At 40.1% G+C, this 19322-nt stretch overlaps 1 protein-coding gene across 4 annotated transcripts in view; it reads right to left on the minus strand.

The window, feature by feature from the left end:
* The window catches only part of LOC142112083 (SLAM family member 5-like), a 346313-nt gene that overhangs the window by 314413 nt on the left and 12578 nt on the right, over positions 1-19322 (minus strand). Inside the window, exons 1-5 of one of the 4 annotated variants that reach the window (XM_075193928.1) lie at positions 12490-12726; positions 10616-10918; positions 4569-4898; positions 3475-3573; positions 590-663 (exon numbers count right to left, since the gene is read on the minus strand). In XM_075193928.1, the coding sequence (XP_075050029.1) occupies positions 590-663; positions 3475-3573; positions 4569-4898; positions 10616-10918; positions 12490-12505 (822 nt within the window). In that variant the 5' untranslated portion in view covers positions 12506-12726. Of the gene's footprint in view, positions 1-589; positions 664-3474; positions 3574-4568; positions 4899-10615; positions 10919-12489; positions 12727-19322 lie in introns of those variants that run through there. The other 3 variants (XM_075193926.1, XM_075193927.1, XM_075193929.1) reach the window with 3 other exon arrangements.

Here is a 19322-nt window from a genome sequence, read left to right on the forward strand (position 1 = left end):
ATATTATAAGATTTGTATAGTTTTAGTGCTAGGTTTATGGCTGGTGTGTAGGTGACAGTCACTTTGTTTAGTTGTGTGTAGTCAATACGCACTTTTCATTTTAGTTGTGTGTAGGCGATTGGTGCTCTGTGTAGTTGTGTATAGGCGACAGCACGCTTTAAAACAATTATATAAACGAAACGCGTAGGTACACACAATTTCCAGCTGGTCTCCAGACTTGATGTGAGCGACCATGAACATCGGAATATAGATAAGTCATCTTTGGGGACTGGGTCTGCGTTATAATTTTCCACCTAAAACTGAATATCACTTAAGAAGCAAAACAGAGGAGTATAATTAAAGCATACCATCCAATTGCCCTGATTTGGGCGCCATGGCCACGATTTGTGGACTGTGAAAGGGGGGCGAAGCTTACATGAAAGTGGGCGAGGTGTCTGGTTGGTTCAGGAAGGATTTACTTTTTATTTTGACCTGATTTCACATGTCTAAATGTTGGGCAATATATTTATAGTAATATAGACCAATTAAAACTACAAATGTCACATGGTACATGATGGAGCACCTGAGACACATTGAGACAAACTCTCACCGGAGTACGGAGATTCTGTGAACTCAACGTCAGATCAGCATAATGAACTTCATCTGGAGGGTCTTCTGTTGACTCTGATAAAGAAATAAATACATTTGTCATTCTTTGTTTATCAATATAGGAACTAATCTGCAGTATTTTCTAGGTGCAAGCAAAACATACTGTGACAACAAAGGTGCCTTGAAAGTTACACAAAATTAAGTGGAACCGTCTAACCAAAGCACATGAATGTGTGAAAAGAAGAACAGTTTGAATGAGTATTGCTGACCTAGAGGTGCAATATCTACCAGCAGTGCTTTTTTTGTAAGAAAAAAGGTGCCGGAAATCACCTCCTTCTGCCCCCCTTGTTTTTCTGTAGCCCTCTCTTTCTGCCCCCCTTGTTTTTCTGTAGCCCTCTCTTCTGCCCCCTCATTTTTCTGTAGCCCTCTCTTTCTGCGCCCCCTCCCCCGCTTTCTGTAATCTGTACTTACCTTCTATGCTTCTTTTCTCGCTTACCTGCTTGATCGCGGCTCCTTTCACTGGCAGCGTCGTGACGTCACGCCGCTGCCGGAGCCAGAAGCAGGACACACACTAGGATGCGGTGCTGCACTGTAGCAGCACCACAGAGAAAAAATAAATAAAATATTAAAAAGTTAATTAAACTTTAAAAACCCGTGGAAAAGAGGTGCCAGAACGCCGTTCTGAGCGTTCTATGACAAAAAAAGTCCTACTTATCAGCCTGGATATTCAGTCTTCTGGCATGGCTTTTTATAAATGATTTCTGCTCACAGAGGACCGTAAATGATAATGGTCCACCTATGATGTAAATGAGCGAGGACTACGGAGAAGGCTGCATTTTAGTGTTGGTTATACGTATATGCTTTGTACTCTTCCTGCAGAATATGTAATGAAGAAAATACTTTCTGTGCTATCTTAGAAATGTGTACTCCATGATAGGTGCTGCTAGATAGGGAGTATGGGATCATTTATTTATTCGGCAAAATACTACCAGCACCTCTAGAAAAACTCTCCAGCGAATCTAGTTGGTTGGCTGGATACCAGATTGAGGGGTTTTTTAAGAAGCGGTGAAGAGCCAAAATGCCGACGTAAACGCCTGCAAAAGGCTCTATCATTGCTTTTTGCTATTTATCAAAGTGTTGACATCAGATATTTCTCTGGCCTTAACCCAATTACCGGAGCTTACCGGTGTCCCCATAGAATCTATGGGGACGGCAACACTAATCAATTTATTAAGCCATGAAAAGCTTTGCATATTGATTGTCACCGCAGTATCTTAATCTTCTCTAGAAACCTATAGTATGTTCATGATAGAAGCAAGGTTCTCAGCATTGTCCTAAAAATGAGTACAAGAACGTCATATCCCTGAAGAAGCCCATGAGATTGAGGGTGAAACGCGTAAGTTGGTAAGAATGTACACAGCAGTCTCTCTCTTTGCATCATCAACTAGTCCCCATCCCTATACACTAAAAAGGACTAGGAAGTGTAATTTATCTGGAGGTTCTAATCGGGGACAGGAACTAATCAGCTGATCTACAAGCCAAAGGAATTCGTACTAGCAGGTTTCCGTGATCACTCACCCTGAACGGATTTCACAAAGGAAGGAACAGCTCTGAAAAAATTGCTGCCACTAAAAGAACACATGTGGAAGTGGTAAACCACCGGCTTCCTGGCAGGATCACCCACATCAGCCTTGTGAGGAGCATAGAGCAAAAGTGAGTTTAATGCTAGGTCTGCAACCTGATATTACTCATGTTAGAGATCATTTAGGGTTCTATAGATTAGCATATAGTCTGGTATCCTGCCATCCAACTGGGTTGGGTACGCTTTACCTATCAGCAGTACTCCGACAAGGAGAAGCCCTACAAACAAATTCCGAAATGATGAAAAACCGATTTGAAAGTAAACAGACCTACCTTCAACCAGACGCTGGAGATCTCTGATGGGAGCACCATGCTGACAGCAAGTGATTCCGATTGAACAAATGTTCAGTACTGCAGGCTGACGTCATGGCGACGTCTGTCAATAGAAATTTAAAGCGACAATGTCGGGTTAAGTGTTTAAACTCTTAACCTTAGGGGTCCCCACATTGCCGCTTTAAATTTTCTATTGACAGATGTCGCGATGACGTCAGCCTGCAGTGCCGAACACTTGTTCAATCAGAATCACTTGCTGTCACCTTGATGCTCCCATCGGAGATCTCCAGAGTCGGGTTGAAGGTAAGTCTGTTTATTTTCAAAACAGTTTTTCATAATTTCGGATTTTATTTGTAGGGCGGAATAGTGGTAATCGTATGAACGTTTACCACCGCATCCAACTAGGGGTGCTTGGGATTTTTTCTATAGTTATACATTTGATAGTTCAGCCTTACTACTGGTTTTGGTAACTCTATGCAAACCTGCACTATAACCCAGTGGTGCACCATCATGCATATCAGCGGAAATTTAGAATTTGGTTGCTATGGGTTACATTGCCTTTTTGTGTGCACCAGTTTTCATAAATGTCCACACTGTCAACTGCTTGATCTGAGATGCAGAAACGTTATTTTTTTTTCCCTACAGAAAAGCCAAAGCACTCAATCAACGAATCAGAAATTAAAGCAAAATGCACATATATGTAGTGCATGAGCAAAATGCATCGTTTATATCCCATTATTGACTGGTTCAACATGAAAAAAAAAAATTATTGTCACCCAATGACAGGGGGAGACAGCTGTAGAGGAAGTGTTGTACAAGCCTTACCACAAGTGTTAAACAGCTGAAATCCTACAAAGTACACTATATATTTTATACTATATAATGAGTAGCACAAATCCTTATAAATAACCATCTACCAGTATTTCCCACTGTTTTTGCTCTTCATCAAAAGCTTCAAAAGATAGAAATTACCTTTTTTTCTTCTCTTATTTCGAAAAAGAAACCACCCAAGAAGAACAAGCAGAAATATTACAAGTAAGGAGAGCTCTCCATAATGATGGCGACTTTTACCTGTAATGAATAAAGAAAACCAAATGCAATTTATATTGTATAATATACTGGTATAAATACTAGTAGTCTAATATTGTATCTAATAATTTGGAGGAGAAGTAGTAATTTTCTTTCCTCTCAATGTATGTTGTATTATCATCATCATCATCATCATCAATTTATATAGCGCCACTAATTCCGCAGTGCTGTACAGAGAAATCACTCACATCAGTCCCTGCCCCATTGGGGCTTACAGTCTAAATTCTCTGCACACACACACAGACTAGGGTCAATTTGAGAGCAGCCAATTAACCTACTAGTATGTTTTTTTTTGGAATGTGGGAGGAAACCGGAGCGCCCGGAGGAAACCCACACAAACATGAGGAGAACATACAAACTCCACACAGATAGGGCCATGGTTGGGAATCAAACTCATGACATCAGTGCTGCGAGGCAGAAGTGCTAACCACTAAGCCACCTAAATTTTATCCTGTTATCTTCCATTTTGTAGGATGCATTTTAGCAGGAAAAATTGCAATCTGATGTGGTCAGAAATCAGTCTGTCCTGTCCGATTTCTGACCAAATCAAGAGTGATGTGAGAAAGGCCCCTCCGCTGCCTAAGATTGTGTCATCTGTTGGACTCCCCCCATTGACCGGTGTTGGTAAATTAGCCTGCAGACTTTTGTTGATGTTGAATAGGCCAACTATGTGGCCTAAATGTGAACAGATGTTGACACTTCTTGAGCCAGAATTAAACACATTGCTAACAGGGAGGCCCAATCTGCAGCCTGCATTAGTTATACCAGACAGTGAGATGGAAGCAAAGTAGGTCTGAGCGACGAGGAAGCAGGGAGAGGATTTTCAGTGTTGATTAGAAGTAGGGGAAGGAGAGAGGTGGTAGAGGTCTGAGGAGGCTATGTATTATTATTTATTAACATGATAAGAGAGAAGAAAAGGAAACGGTGTTAGGTACTGTCTCAAGCAACAGAATGGTTAGGAACATCCCTTTCTTTACCCATGTTTTCGTCCAGTCTTCCTTTACTAGACTCAGAACAGAGGTCTTTTGCCTGGACAGAGACGTTCTTCTGATCCGCTGGGTTATGTACTATACATAGGAATTCCATGTCCCAGGACTCATTCTGCAATGACATCTGGATTATGGTTCCATTATTATACGGCTGATACTCAGTGTCTCTGTCTCTGTATTTCCAAGTATAGGACAACACTGATGTGTTTGTAGGGACAGAACAATGAAGACTTCCATTACACCAGCCACTGATTATATTCTTCCCTTCAATCCTTATAGTTGGAGCCGGGACAGGTTCTGTGATGGAAAGAAATAAACCTGTTAAATAAATTATATAAAGTGTTAACCCAATCTTACATGCTGAAAGGAATGTTCTGTTTTCCTTTTCTCTTGAATAGGGAACCGTGGCCCTCCTCATTATGACCTGGTATCTCCTACATATAAGAGTATTGGGATTACAGGGTTTATCTCTATCTTTGGGGTTTTCACACATCTACCCAGGTGCTAAACTATGTTGTTCAATGGTCACTCTGCATGTACAATTAAATATAACGCCGCCAATGGCTGTGAACATAGTGAATTGATGCCCAGTGTAAATTTGTAATTAAAGAGGTAGGCTTTAAAAAAACAGATAACTTGCTCACTACATCATATCAAGTGACTGTGGTTGCCATGGTAATTGTGTTATAGGGAATTACCCTTTCAATAGTTACTGTTTTGCAGCAAGTTGATGATAGATATGTATTCAATTCCGTTCAATAAGGTATTTAGTAGTGCAGATTTTCTTTTTTTATTCACATGGGTGGGTGAAACTGTAGAATTTTGTAACTGACCTGTTAAATCATTGAGGAGTGGGTAGTGTATTTTAAAAAAAGTTAGTTTTTTTCTAGGTGGTCAGAATAGCCTATTGTATTCATCTTTTTCATCTCTGTTCGTATGGGATGTTCAGCATTTTCTACCTCATCATAATGTTCTGATGTTGTGCAGGGAGTGTAGTGCAGTCGAGAACAGTAGATAGAATGTTGGAGAGGACTTATACTCCTGTGGGAGGTCTGAGAGTCATGTGAGCAAACTAAGTGACATGAATTAGGCATGTGGGGGGGCGGTTTTGGAGTACATGTGGAATCTGACAGCTTATGGGTGTCTGAGTGTGTGTATGGAGGTGCTGACTGCATGTGGGTGCATTTTGTAGTAAGTGGGGGTCTAAGGGCATGTTAGGCTATTTTGAGAGCAAGTATCCACAAGTGCCATGGTGAAATATATTCAATCTAAGCTTCAGAAGACATTGTTAAATGTAATACCAGTTCTCGGATTATAGACACAAGGCCTTATATTTTCAAAACAACCTGCTTTTGAGTTGGAAAAAATATAATACAAAATACTGTATTTACCATACTTGCCAACATTTCCTCATTGGCTTCAGGGATATCCTGGGGGAAGTGGGTGTGCGGGGGGCGGGGTTTGATGAATCGCATCATTTTGGCCCCACTCCCTAAGCGATTGTCACAATGTTGGCCAATTACAGCAGGGGGTGGGGCTAAGATGACGCAATATTTGAGTTGTTAAGCCCCGCCCCCACCACTTATATGGTCTCCATGAAAATGGTCACCTCCGTAGGCATCAATACATGGACATAGGACACAATTTCTAAACTGTGTCATCATGCCACAGATGGCGAAGCCAACCACGTCTTGTACTGGCTCAGCATCAGGGAGAATGCCAGACTCTTCAGGGAGTGAGGGAGATCACCCCTATTTCAGGAAGTCTCCCTGACATTCAGGGAAAGTTGGCAAGTACGGTGTTTACCATATATTGTATGTATAATGTATTATACTGCACTGGTAAGATGTAAATTGTAATGCATGTCATCCCATTACAATAAATAAGTGTTTGCATAAAAGTAGTAAAATGTAATACATTATAATATAGAGACATTACACATCACTGAAAATTCAGGGAATCATGAGACAAATAAATTGCATACAATGAATGAAATTAAACAGGAGGTAAAGATGACCCTGTTCAAATGAACTTATAATCTAAGAGGTGTAGGAAACAATTTATACATAATGCAGTGTAATAACTATAGTAACATATGCGAGTCCCATCTATAGCTGACTCTCAACTATCTTTTTACAGCACAAATGCAAAAAGTATGTGCTCTTTGACCTGTTCCTGAGGGCCCTGAGGTCATTGGAGTGAGGTACGCAGGCACCAAACATTTTGGAGGTTTGCCATGATTACTGAAAATAAAATGTAAACAATGTACTTCTCATGTTTGTACACTGCAGAATGTTAATTAGCAGGAGAAAATGATGATACTATCCCCATCACACCTCCCTTCCTCCGCTTACATTATGTACATTATGTTTCTCTTTTGTCCAGTGAGCGCAATAAGTCTACCAATGTTTTTTGCCTTTCCTTTAGTTTTCCATTTTAAATGACAATAAGGGGAATGTACTGTTCATATTGAACTTTTTTCGTCATTCTTATATTCACACTGTATAATTTTTCATATTGTGTCAGTGTATATCCTTATATCATATACCTTAATTAGCTAAATAAGTTAATGCTGCCATTTTCAGCCAGATAACATCTTTTACAATTAGCGTACTCCAGTGGAGACTCTCTACTGTACATCAGAAGTGGCCATATTCATAAGTCTACATTACATGAACTGATTATAGGGTTAAGTGAGCTCTATGGTATAGAGGGCACTACAACCGGTAAATGATTTGTAATGCATTTTGTAATTAAATAATCCAAGTCAATTTGTCAAACCAAAAACAGTTACTGTTTTGATATTTTACTACTATAGTTTGTTAACATTTCATTCAGAATGGTTGAAGCTATTCCAGATTATATGTGAATTAAAAAACATGTTCCGGATTCATATATCCGGGATATTGCGGGGGTGGCAATCACTTTCAGATTGCCGCCCCAGCAATATCCCGGATATATGAATCCTGAATATTGCCGGGGGACAGAGTCTCCGACCCCGGCAAATTTCCAGGTAGACCATGTTCACACTGAACACAGGTCTGCTGGGTTTCCCTGGCAACATCACAAGAGGAGCTCTGATTGGCTCCTCTTGTGATGATGATTTTTTTTTTCTAGCTTTACAATGGTGTTCGGTCTCACCGTTCACACTGGCGGCTACCTGGGTCGGTCTCGGGAACAACCCTGAAAAAGTTCCGGGTCTAATTCTCGGGTCATCCGACCTGGGTAGATGCACCTGGACCCATTCACACTGAGCCTCGACCCAGGTCATCTGGACTCGCCCCGGCAAAAACCTGAGTCTTTTAGCCAGTTTGAATGGGGTATAAGTGGCTATTTCCTTGCCTGTGCGCGCCTCATCTCATAGTTTACAGTACAGTCATTTCCTGCATCCCCATCTTTGTAGTGTACAGACTAAAATGTTGGCACTTTGCATGTGAACAATTTACTGAAACTGAAATTGTAAAATACTTTACAAGAAATAAAATATATTTATAAATAAACTCTTCACATTCCTGCGGCTGCACCATTTGTCTCAAATGCATCCGGCAAAACTCGAAATAGGTAAGCAGGTCAGCTGGAGGCCTAACTAGTTTACTGCAGTGGCACTTTCTGAAGACATGGTCTCCCATTTTTATCTTTGACTCATTTTTGCTACCAACGCTAATAAAAATATTGTTTGAACTTAAGAACATTAACAGCAGCTGCCTCTGACCATGATGGTGAGTAACATTTTTAAACAATGTATCTGTCTATCTTTATTTCCATTAAAATGTTTTCTAAATAGGTAGGACCATTTACAATACTGATTCAGACAATGATTACCATTCCTATACACCAGAGGTGCTCAAATCCAGTCCTCAAGTACTAACAGGTCATGTTTGCAGGATTTCTTTAATCATGCACAGATAAATAAATCTATTTTTCTTGACAAGTCATTATCCCCTCTGTTTCTACAGGCCGAATTCCTGAAAACATGACCTGTTGGCATTGTTATTAATATATTTTATTTACCAGGCGTCATAAAAGTTCTGCAGTGCTGTACATGACATTTACAGTAGTATACAATAAACAGCAATGGTCCATAACACATTACATAAAACATGAAGAACAAAATAATACAAAGACAAGACTTCTACTGATTAGACAAATAATTCCCAGATAACTTTGAAATGTGGGTCAAGTTATTTACGGACAGTGATAGAGTAGTTCTGGAGCACTGGAGTTGTGCACCCCTGCTGTACACCGAGGACAGGCTTAGTACAGCACAACTCATTCTGTCGGTGCTTCAACGTTCACAGGAAGAAAGATTTGGGGTAAATTTACTAAACTGCGGGTTTGAAAGAGTGGAGATGTTGCCTATAGCAACCAATCAGATTCTAGCTGTCATTCTGTAGCATGTACTAAATAAATGACAGCTAGAATCTGATTGGTTGTTAAAGGCAACATCTCCACGTTTTCAAACCCACAGTTTGAAACCACTTTTTCAAACCCGCAGCTTAGTAAATATACCCCCTTGTGTCTTCGTTATACATGGACTTGCGCTATTGTTGTCTTTTGATCTGGCGGCCATTTTGTTCCTGTATAGATTAGAAACAAGGCTTTTATTTCCTTGCTTGTACAAAACCCTCAGGAGAGAGGAGACAGAATAAGTGTAAACAATTTGAAGATAGAACCTGAATCCTTCTGTCTTGGGAACATCTGCTCCAAAACTACAGAAGCACCACAAGTAAGCTGAGAAAAAAGTATACTTTTATACTGAGAGGTGAGAGATTAATAATCTATATTTTAGCTGCATTAGTATATTTTATAACCTGTGTAATTAATAACTGAATTCCTACCAATCTGATATTTTGTGGAAAATTAAAAATGATTCAACCTTATGTGCTTGTTAGATTAGTCGTTGAAGGGTGTCTGATTAATGTCCAAACATGCGTTTAAAAAGAATGGACCATGTACGTATTCAATCCAAGCGGACCTCAAGATACTTTTTAATTTGAATCTTTGTGTAAATTTACTCTGCCTAAACTTTACTTGCCGCTGTAGCGTAAACTGCATCTCACTCTGCATGGGGCCACCAGTGTAAACTTTCTGATTCTTGCCACAACCTCATGTTTACAATAATTCCAGAGCAAACTATTTTGGTTAACTAAAGTAAAGTTTTGCAAGAAAAATTGTTTAGTGTTTAATGTTAACATTAAGTAAGGAGCATTGATATTGCTGGGGCTACGTAATGGCAGCAGAATTGTACAACAGTTGCATCATTTGTCTCTTTCTACATCATACTTGCCAACATTTAAGATTTCTCCCCCGGGAGATCCGGAGGAGAAGTCATGTGACAAGGTGACAAGGCGTAGGAGGGAGGCGTGGTGACATTGTCGTGCCACCATGGCTCTGCCCCCACTATAAAGTGACAAAATTCACGGCATTGAATAGTGGGGGCAGAGCTTAATATTTTGATTAAGCTCCACCCCCTCCATTCCACGCCGTGAATTTCGGTGAATGCGGGAGCTGTGTCTACTCTTCTCCCCGAATACTGGAAGAGTAGGCAAATATGTTCTACATCTGTAGGAAAACTAATGCTGAGAAATCTGTGGTGTTGCCCATCTCAACCAGTTATACCCTCAATGTGCCATCCTATTTCTTGAAAGTTTGTCTGTAGTCACTGATGAATAGAGTCCTGTTAGCAGCAATACATGCCATATCTAGATTTTTTTCTACTAAGTTTGATATGTTAACAGGATATATAGGTAAACACAGAAAACTAAACAAAGCATTGGTCATTTAAACTGTGTTTGCTCTCAGCATATGCAGCCCAGTACAGCCAACCATGAGAAAGATCATCGGTGCAGTTTAGAATCCGTAAAAAACACAGATGTTGTAAAACTGATAAATGGTTATAAAATGCCCATCAATTTCTAATGTATAAATAGATGCTTCTTACATGGATGTTTCATACAAGTTTTTATGTTTCGTTCCATATAATTTGTGTGTAACATTCATTTATATACTTCTCTGAATGACTGAGGAATACGTACCATATACAGTGATATTATATGATGTTTTATATTCTTCTTCATCTGTAGAAGTTATGGTTACAGAGTAGATCCCACTGTCCTCCATTCTCAGGTCCCTGATCCTCAGTGTGGTTCCATTGTCTACTATCTCCAGTCTTTTATTAAACTGCTTACTTATTATGTCGAGGTGAAGATTTATGAAACTGGCCATTATGTAGGTTTGGAAGTTCCAGTAGACTTTATATACAGGACGTGTCGGACCCACTGACAAATCCACAGACTGGTCTATTATGCCAGTCACTTGTAGAGGGGGGTCATGTTTACCTGCACACATTATACAATGGGAATAGAGGCTGGTTAGTATTTACATACATACACAATGTCTTGCATATAAACATTATTAATACTATACTGTATGTATATAAGCACAGCCCAATGGCAAGTAATTTACAAATGGAGCCACATAGTGAAAATGCTTTTCTTTTGTGCTCATGAACTTGGTTTGCACAGTATGGGCCTGATTCATTAAAGCACACAAAACAAACGTATCGTGTGTCAAAAAAACGCAAGTAACTTAGGCATACGCGCATCTGTATTCAACTACAACGTCTCTTGTGAATATTGGTCTAGGTCCGCTCTGCTCTGACAGACACAACACACTATGGGGAATATAAAGTACCAGGAGAACGCACAGAAAAAAAAATATTCAAGTAATTAATGTCACCTGGTAATAATATAGTCATTAATGAGTTTATAAACTTTATTTCCATTTTTACCACCCATGAAATACATTTATTAGGAGGTTATTAATGTCCACTGTACATAAAATGCATTTTTACAGTTGCTCCTGATTGCAAACACATGTTCTAGCATGCAAACACATGTTCTAGCTGCATACACAGCGGTCATCCCTATAAATCATCACTGACACCTGCCCTGTAGCTGGTGCAAGTGATACAACAGAAAAACTCATACCTGGGAGATGCCGGAGCTTGAATCTGACACTGCTGCTATATATATATATATATATATATATTAAAGATGTTCACTGACCCCTGTGTTTTAAATTTGTATTTTTTGTAAATAAAAAAATTGCTAAAAAATGCTAAAATCACATAATTTGGCTCTTTCTTTGTTTCTACATTATTATTAACCTCCATAACATTAATTTCCAGTAATTTCCAGTAAATTTTTATCAAGTAACAAGAACACTGCTACCCCTCCTGTTTCTGTGTGAGCAATGGCACTAAGCAATGTCACTGGAGACTGGAGAGTGACAGGAACACTTCTACCCCTGTTTCTGTGTGAGCAATGGCACTGAGCAATGTCACTGGAGACTGGAGAGTGACAGGAACACTGCTACCCCTGTTTCTGTGTGAGCAATGGCACTGAGCAATGGCACTGGAGACTGGAGAGTAACAGGAACACTGCTACCCCTGTTTCTGTGTGAGTAATGGGGCTCAATCTCCCGGGGAGGGCAGCACTTATAAAATCCAAAACGTGCGAGATCCAATGACGCAACAATCGCGTTTTGCATCGTTTTCAGTTCCGAGGCCACGCGGAACTGAAAACTAAAGTCGGCTCGCTCGGTACTCAGATCTGCAAAGTTCGGGTGGGCTCAGTTTTCCAAAAACCGAGCGCGAGCATCTCTAATATATATATATATATACACACACACGCACACACACACACCATACATGTACAGATAATTATCTCTGCAAAGACTGGTTTAGCCACTTTCCAACTGCCAAACAAACTTAAACGTAAGATCAGTCTTCAACTAAGAGAGATGCCCAGAAGCCATTTAATTTGGGATTTCAAAGGTGATGTTGTCACAGAAACACATTGATGTCTCCTCCTCCAGGTAGGAGTGGCCGTGTCAGAACAGAGCTTACCTCTGTAAGGCTGCATCCATAGATGACTGATAGGTGCGATTTATTCCTATCCGGCAAGACTAAGTGAGGGTCCATGGATCAGGTCTCCCCATGCCTTGACATTCCCCATCCAGAAGATAAAAAAGTTGGAGAAAAACCGGCTTAGGAAATAGACTCCATCTCTCCCTTGCTCTTCCCAGGCCCCAAAAATGTTCTCTCTCATTCTCTGTGACTGTGACATATTTTACATAAGTGTCACAAACATGTGCAAGTTCGGGAAGAATCGTGGAAAGTTTATTTTTTCATCTATTTTTATTTATAAATCCCCAAAAAAATAAAATATATATTTTTTCCAATATTCTACTAAGTGAAAACCATGTCTGTCACCACAACACTAAACTGTAAGATTTGCTTGGATAGGCTAAAACTGGTCTCGCCTTGAAGCGACGAAAACCATCCAGTCATTAAGTGGTTAAACAAGACAATAATTGAAGTCATTATTAAGTACATTTTTAACCCATTATTACTGACACTGCATCTTCCCCATCAACTCCTTGAAAATTATGGACTATTTTTTGCATATAAGAAAACATTTTCTTGAGTTTATATAAATGATGATGATGATGATGATATTTATCAAAGAAAAATAGGAAGATAGGTGCTATAGGCAATAGGTCTCGTTATATCATAATTATTTAATTATGTATTTCTTTTAATGGCAGTGGAACTGTAAGTTCGATCCAGCCTTCCAGTTCCATTCATGCTCTGGGTACATGCTCAGTAGCGCAGAATCGGCGCTTCCAGTGCCGTAAGCAACTCTAGATAGCCATCACCGTGGTAGTACAATGTTAAATCGTGGCGAAAAAGTAAATAGTTGTAACCGTCATTAATCATTTTCTCAGTCATAACTTCTATTGTATTAAGGTGTACTTTTGTCAAAGTTATAGTTCTTTGTCTATAGCTACTGTCTAAGTGCAAGAATTGGACAAATTCTGGGTTGTAAGTATTTCTGTTCCTACATCTTCCTATATGGAGTGTGACCTGTTTGATTTGGGCAGACGAATAATAGTCTTTTCACCAATCTAAGGTATATTAAATGGCAAGCTGAGGAAGTGTCTCATATCTGCCCAGTTTACGAAGACGACATCATCCAAAACATTGAATGAGTAACATTGGGGGGAATTCGATTGCGATGTGGTGTACGGACATCACGCCGCCGACATTGCCGGCAATGACTGTAGAAATCTCCATAGAGGTGCAAGGAAAAATGAGCAGAGATTTTTAGAGAGATCTCCGCCGCGAAGTGTCTGACGGACGTTCCGGAGACACTCCATAGTGGTGCGAGGAAAAATGAGCAGAGATTTTTAGAGAGGTCTCTGCCGCGAAGTGTCTGACGGACGTTCCGGAGACACTTCGCGGCTAATTGAATTCCCCCCATAAAGTCAGTCATTCATTTCGCTGCACCTCTGTGTTGGTGCTGGGCTGGGAGCGCTGCTTGTGCTACGATGTCACAACTCAACAGCGCAATGTCAAGAAGAGAAGATTCCGTCCACGTAAAGTAAGAAGTGGGTTGTGTGGCTGTGCCTATGGGATTCCATACCCAGTTCTAAAACGCAATGAAAAGCCCTGGCGCTAGTCATCCATATCGTGTAACTCTGCAAAAGAACTGCACCGTTCCAGTGCTCTAGCTACTCTACAAGCTACGGGTGCTCTCTCTACCAGCAGGGGGCACACTTGAACATTTCCATATGCCGCTATCAGATAACGTTTCTTCCCTTGCTATTGAATTTCTTTCTTCTTCTCTGTGACTGCAGGAGTGTTACAGTCATTTATCTCAATCATCCACCCCCTCCTTTGGGTTTAAGTGGACTATAGAGAGAGGAGAGCGGATGCTGGACATTCTTTGGCAGGTCAAGTGACCTCAGTTACTAGATGCTTTTCCCCCAGTTACTCCAGTAAAACGTTTAATTCTTTGTATTGCTCAATGGGACTCGAAACTGCAATTTATTTCTCAATGGCTTTTATTTGAGCCGTAAGAACAGACAGCTGCGTACAGGAAAAGTGTTCTATATGGTTTCTGTGTCTGTCTACAAAACCACATTGTGCAAAAGTGAGGTTGCATATGGGCTGATTATATATGTATATTTGCACACACACATACACACACACACATTGCATATGCCGTACACTATTTTAAAAACATAAATGTTTTTTTTTTTTACTAAAAAACTATTTTTTCTTCCCATTTATCACCAAAGCAGCTTTGCTGATACATATGTGCTTTTATTATGCACTATTTATGGACTATATAAAAACCATCTGCAGATGTCACACCCATGTGCATAGTTAGAACATTAGAAGCTTAAATGTCTCTTTAATCAGTTCAAATGTTTCCTGGCCTGTCATAAACGAGGGGGGATTTTTGCAGCTTATGTATGTACGGTTTCTTTTTTGGTTTAACCACAGGAAGAAAGAGAATGCCTTTGGAATTAGGTGTGTAATATATTGGTGAACAAGGCATTGGGACAGTCTTTATTTAAATAAAGTACATTATTTCTACTCTGTGCTAGTTATATTTCCAATGGGTAGTCTGTCGACACCACTACAAGCTATTTATAACCTGGGACTTACTCGCTGACAGCTTGGGAAAGTCCTAGGTTATAAACAGACTTAGCGGCTATAAGTTATTCATTACACGGCGGGAGCTTCTCAATGTAGGAGCTAGTATGAGACATACTACAAGCACCAACATACCCAAACTGTTAATGGCAGCCTGGGCTTACTGGGATCTGTAGTGCACCAACACTCTGGACACACCAGCCTGGGCTAAAGGGGACCTCTATTCCCTTAATCCGGCCCTGCCTCCATGGCTTGGTAGGACCAGACATAGATATTTAATTATTTTTCTTTACAGTGCAAAAGTAATACTTGCCAACTCTCCCGGAATGTCCGGGAGACTCCCGAAATTCGGGTCAGTCTCCCGAGTTCCCGTGAGAGCCGGCATTTCTCCCACATCCGTGAAATCCCTGGTTAAAATGAGGCGATTCACGAGAATCATGTCATTTTGACCCCTTTCCCTGCAAAAAAACCGTCATTTTACTCGTGGGGACGGGGCCAAAATGACGAGATTCAAGGCGCCCCGCCCCCTCCCGCCCATTGGTCACGCCCCTCTCCCGGACGTTGCCTACTAAAAGTATGCAAGTATGGCAAAAGTCTGTGATGATCATAACACTAATAGGCTTATTTGCGTAGGGGTCCACATCAGATTTGCTCATGAGTAAGTGATCATGCCCTTAGTGTGTTTGGCCTACACTTGACCATCCCCTCCCCCCCTTACCTGAAATTATATAGAATTAAATACAAAGAAGAATGTCTAAATACTATCTAATTCCTTGAATGAGTTTATCCAGTCAAAATGGGGTTTTAAGGCTAAATGGGGAGTTAGTTTATTGGCTTGTACCTGCCTAATTTATCAATGCAATGCCATATTCCTTTTTTAAATAGAAATACCTGTTCAAAATGTTAAGATCATTTTTCTCCATGGGGAAAAAAAAAGTGTTACTCCGAGAAGGCTATTTCCCAAGTATTCATTATAATAGCTTATTGTACATTGTGAGACATATCAATGTTTATTTATTAACATCATCATCATCACCATTTATTTATATAGCGCCACTGATTCCGCAGCGCTGTACAGAGAACTCATTCACATCAGTCCCTGCCCCATTGGAGCTTACAGTCTAAATTCCCTAACACACACACACACACACACACACACACACACACACACACACACACACACACACACACACACACACACACACACACACAAGGGTCAATTCTTGATAGCAGCCAATTAACCTACCAGTATGTTTTTAGAGTGTGGGAGGAAACCGGAGCCCCCGGAGGAAACCCACGCAAGCACAGGGAGAACATACAAACTCCACACAGATAAGGCCATGGTTGGGAATTGAACTTATGACCCCAGTGCCGTGAGGCAGAAGTGCTAGCCACTAAGCCACCGTGCTTAACTCTTATGCAAAACCATTTTCACTTGCACATGAAAATATGTCCGAGGGCTAGATTTACTAAAGGGCAGTTTGTTAAAAACTCCCTGTTTTTGTGGATTTTCCTGTGCTATCATACACATCGCTATTCCCATTTTTAACCTCTAAAGAGTACAAAGTGTAACATTACTCAAGCCACGATTTTCACAAACCACTGAAAATCCGCCAGGGAAAAAAAAAAAACACATTTAAAATGAGGTGGTTGCTAGAGGCAAAAATGCTGATATCACATCCAGTTGGTCTAGAATTAATGATGATGCATATAAAAAGGGCCGAAAACATGTTTGCTAGCGTGTTGTGGGTTTGAAAGTGGAGATTTATGGGAACCTTTTGGTTCCACGGAGGACATGCAGAGACTGTTTTTTGTGTTGGTCTGAACCTGAATAACCTCTCCGATCAGGAGGTAGCGCAAATGTTTCACCTCAATACCACAGAACTGCTGAGTTTTTATGAACAGATGAGACATGATTTGGATCCACTTACGTCATCATCTCTTGCCGTTTCTGGGCTGCACAAATTAAAGTGACCTGTCCACTTTATGGCCAGGGGCTCCTTTCAGCCAGTGACGTCAAGAGTGGTAGACGTAACAAAGGTGACATTTTCAAGGCACTTTTCTCAAGTGTCAAGTGTCCTAAAAAGATTGTGGAATACATCTATCTGCGTCCCCATCACGGTGCAATGAGCTAAGGGTAGCTTTCTATTGACTCTCAGGTTTACCGAACGTCTTGGGAGCTATAGACGGCACTCATATTGGTCTGAGACCACCTCACTACAAGGCAGAGGTTTACATTAACCAACACCACTGCCGCTCCCTGAATGTGCAGGCGGTCAGTGATGCTAACTTGCCGATTGTTGAGTATGGTCTGGGGTCATGTCATGATGCCTATATGCTGAGGCAGTCAGTCCTCTTTGACAAGTGTGAGACAAGAAATATTCCGGAGGGCTGGCTGTTGGCAATATTTACTTATAACATGAGCCGTGTTTGCTATGCTTCACATGTGCTAACTGCTGCATGGGAGCAGTCAGCACAAGCACACATTTATGTCTCATTTCAGGTAATTCAGGATATGGGTGTCGCTCCTGGCTGATGACACCTCTGCTGCATCCACAAACACCTGCCCTGTGTTGGTTTACTCTCTTCTGCATAATCTGACTTTACAGCAACTCTTATATAACCATATATTCTTTAACTTTAATTGTAGAGTATGGGTTATAGGACAAGAGGCGAATGTGGCCTTTTCTTATGTGACACCTTGGTGTGGTTTGTGCATGCGACCGTACGTTTACTTTTAAATACCAAAATGAAAATAAACATGCTTAGATTAGCTGACAAGCCAAACAGCTTTTTATTTAACAAACGTAAACAAGACTTTTATTTGCTTATTATATTGTTGCTATTGTTTACATTTAAAAAAAATTGACATATCACATTCTACTAAATGTTGAAAGGATAGGGCTGATGAAAAACACTGAATCGAAAAATATAAATATGAATCTATAAATAATTCATTAAGTACATAATATTTGATAACAGTACAGTTTGGCCCAGTAAGGGAAAATACAACTTCTATTTATTTAAATATTGATTTATTTTTCACGTCATTCCCTTTCTGCAGAATGCCACTCTTTCGGTCACCGTACGTGTGAACACCATGCCTTGGAGCAATCATGGCTATGGAACTGGCTGGTTTAGAGCCAATACTGGACTGTTCAGATGAAGATGAAGCCGGTTAAAATTGTTTCTATTTGGTGCTGTATTTGGGCACTCATAATAACATTAAAGTTCAAATTGTTCTGCTCTATTGCAGTCGCAATTTTATCATTAGTGCATGAGAGTCGTACCCACACTTTGGGGTAAATGTATCAAGCTGAGAGTTTTACGGCGGGTTTGAAAAACCAATCAGATTCTAGCTTTCATTTATTTAGTACATTCTACAAAATGTTAGCTAGAATCTGATTGGTTGCTATAGGCAACATCTCCACTTTTCAAACCCGACGGAAAACTCTCAGCTTGATACGTTTACCCCTTTGTGTCTATTTGTTGGCGTGTTTGTGTCTCCATCATTTGTCTTTGATAAAAATGCGCAATGAATTTTGCCACCTCAAGACCAGGATCCGTAGTAGTGGGAGGTTATGTCAGCGTTGGAGAAGCAACATCATACAAATTTCGGGTCACGATTGTGTCCTCCTCTCTATCCTCAGGTGGTGATAGAGCCTCAGTTCCCTGCTCTCCAGGTTTAGTTTGCTGTCATGTTTCTGTGGATAAATTAGATGTGTAAGTATGATACTTATAAAATAAGGGGTCTATTTAAGCAAGGTTATAAAAGTAAACAATGTATTTGAGAGCAAATAAGCAGATTGTAGATATCGTGGTTCTAAATAAATGTCTACAAAAATCTCCACTATAGTCTTTTAGAAGCGGAATTAAATGAAGACATGGAAAACATGGTATGAGGACTAGGGGCCTGATTCATTAAGAATCTTAACTTAAGAAACTTCTTATTTCAGTCTCCTGGACAAAACCATGTTACAATGCAAGGAGTGCAAATTAGTTTTCTGTTCTGCACATAAGTTAAATACTGACTGTTTTTTCATGTAGCACACACATATCAACTTTAAATATAAGTGTACAAATAAGCTATCAAGTATTTGTTTGCTACATGAAAAAACAGTCAGTATGTAACTTATGTGCAAAACAGAATGCTAATTTGCACCCCTTGCATTGTAACATGGTTTTGTCCAGGAGACTGAAATAAGAAGTTTCTCAAGTTAAGATCCTTAATGAAT

Source organism: Mixophyes fleayi (genome assembly GCF_038048845.1).
Source record: "Mixophyes fleayi isolate aMixFle1 chromosome 12 unlocalized genomic scaffold, aMixFle1.hap1 SUPER_12_unloc_2, whole genome shotgun sequence".
Lineage (NCBI taxonomy): Eukaryota > Metazoa > Chordata > Amphibia > Anura > Limnodynastidae > Mixophyes > Mixophyes fleayi.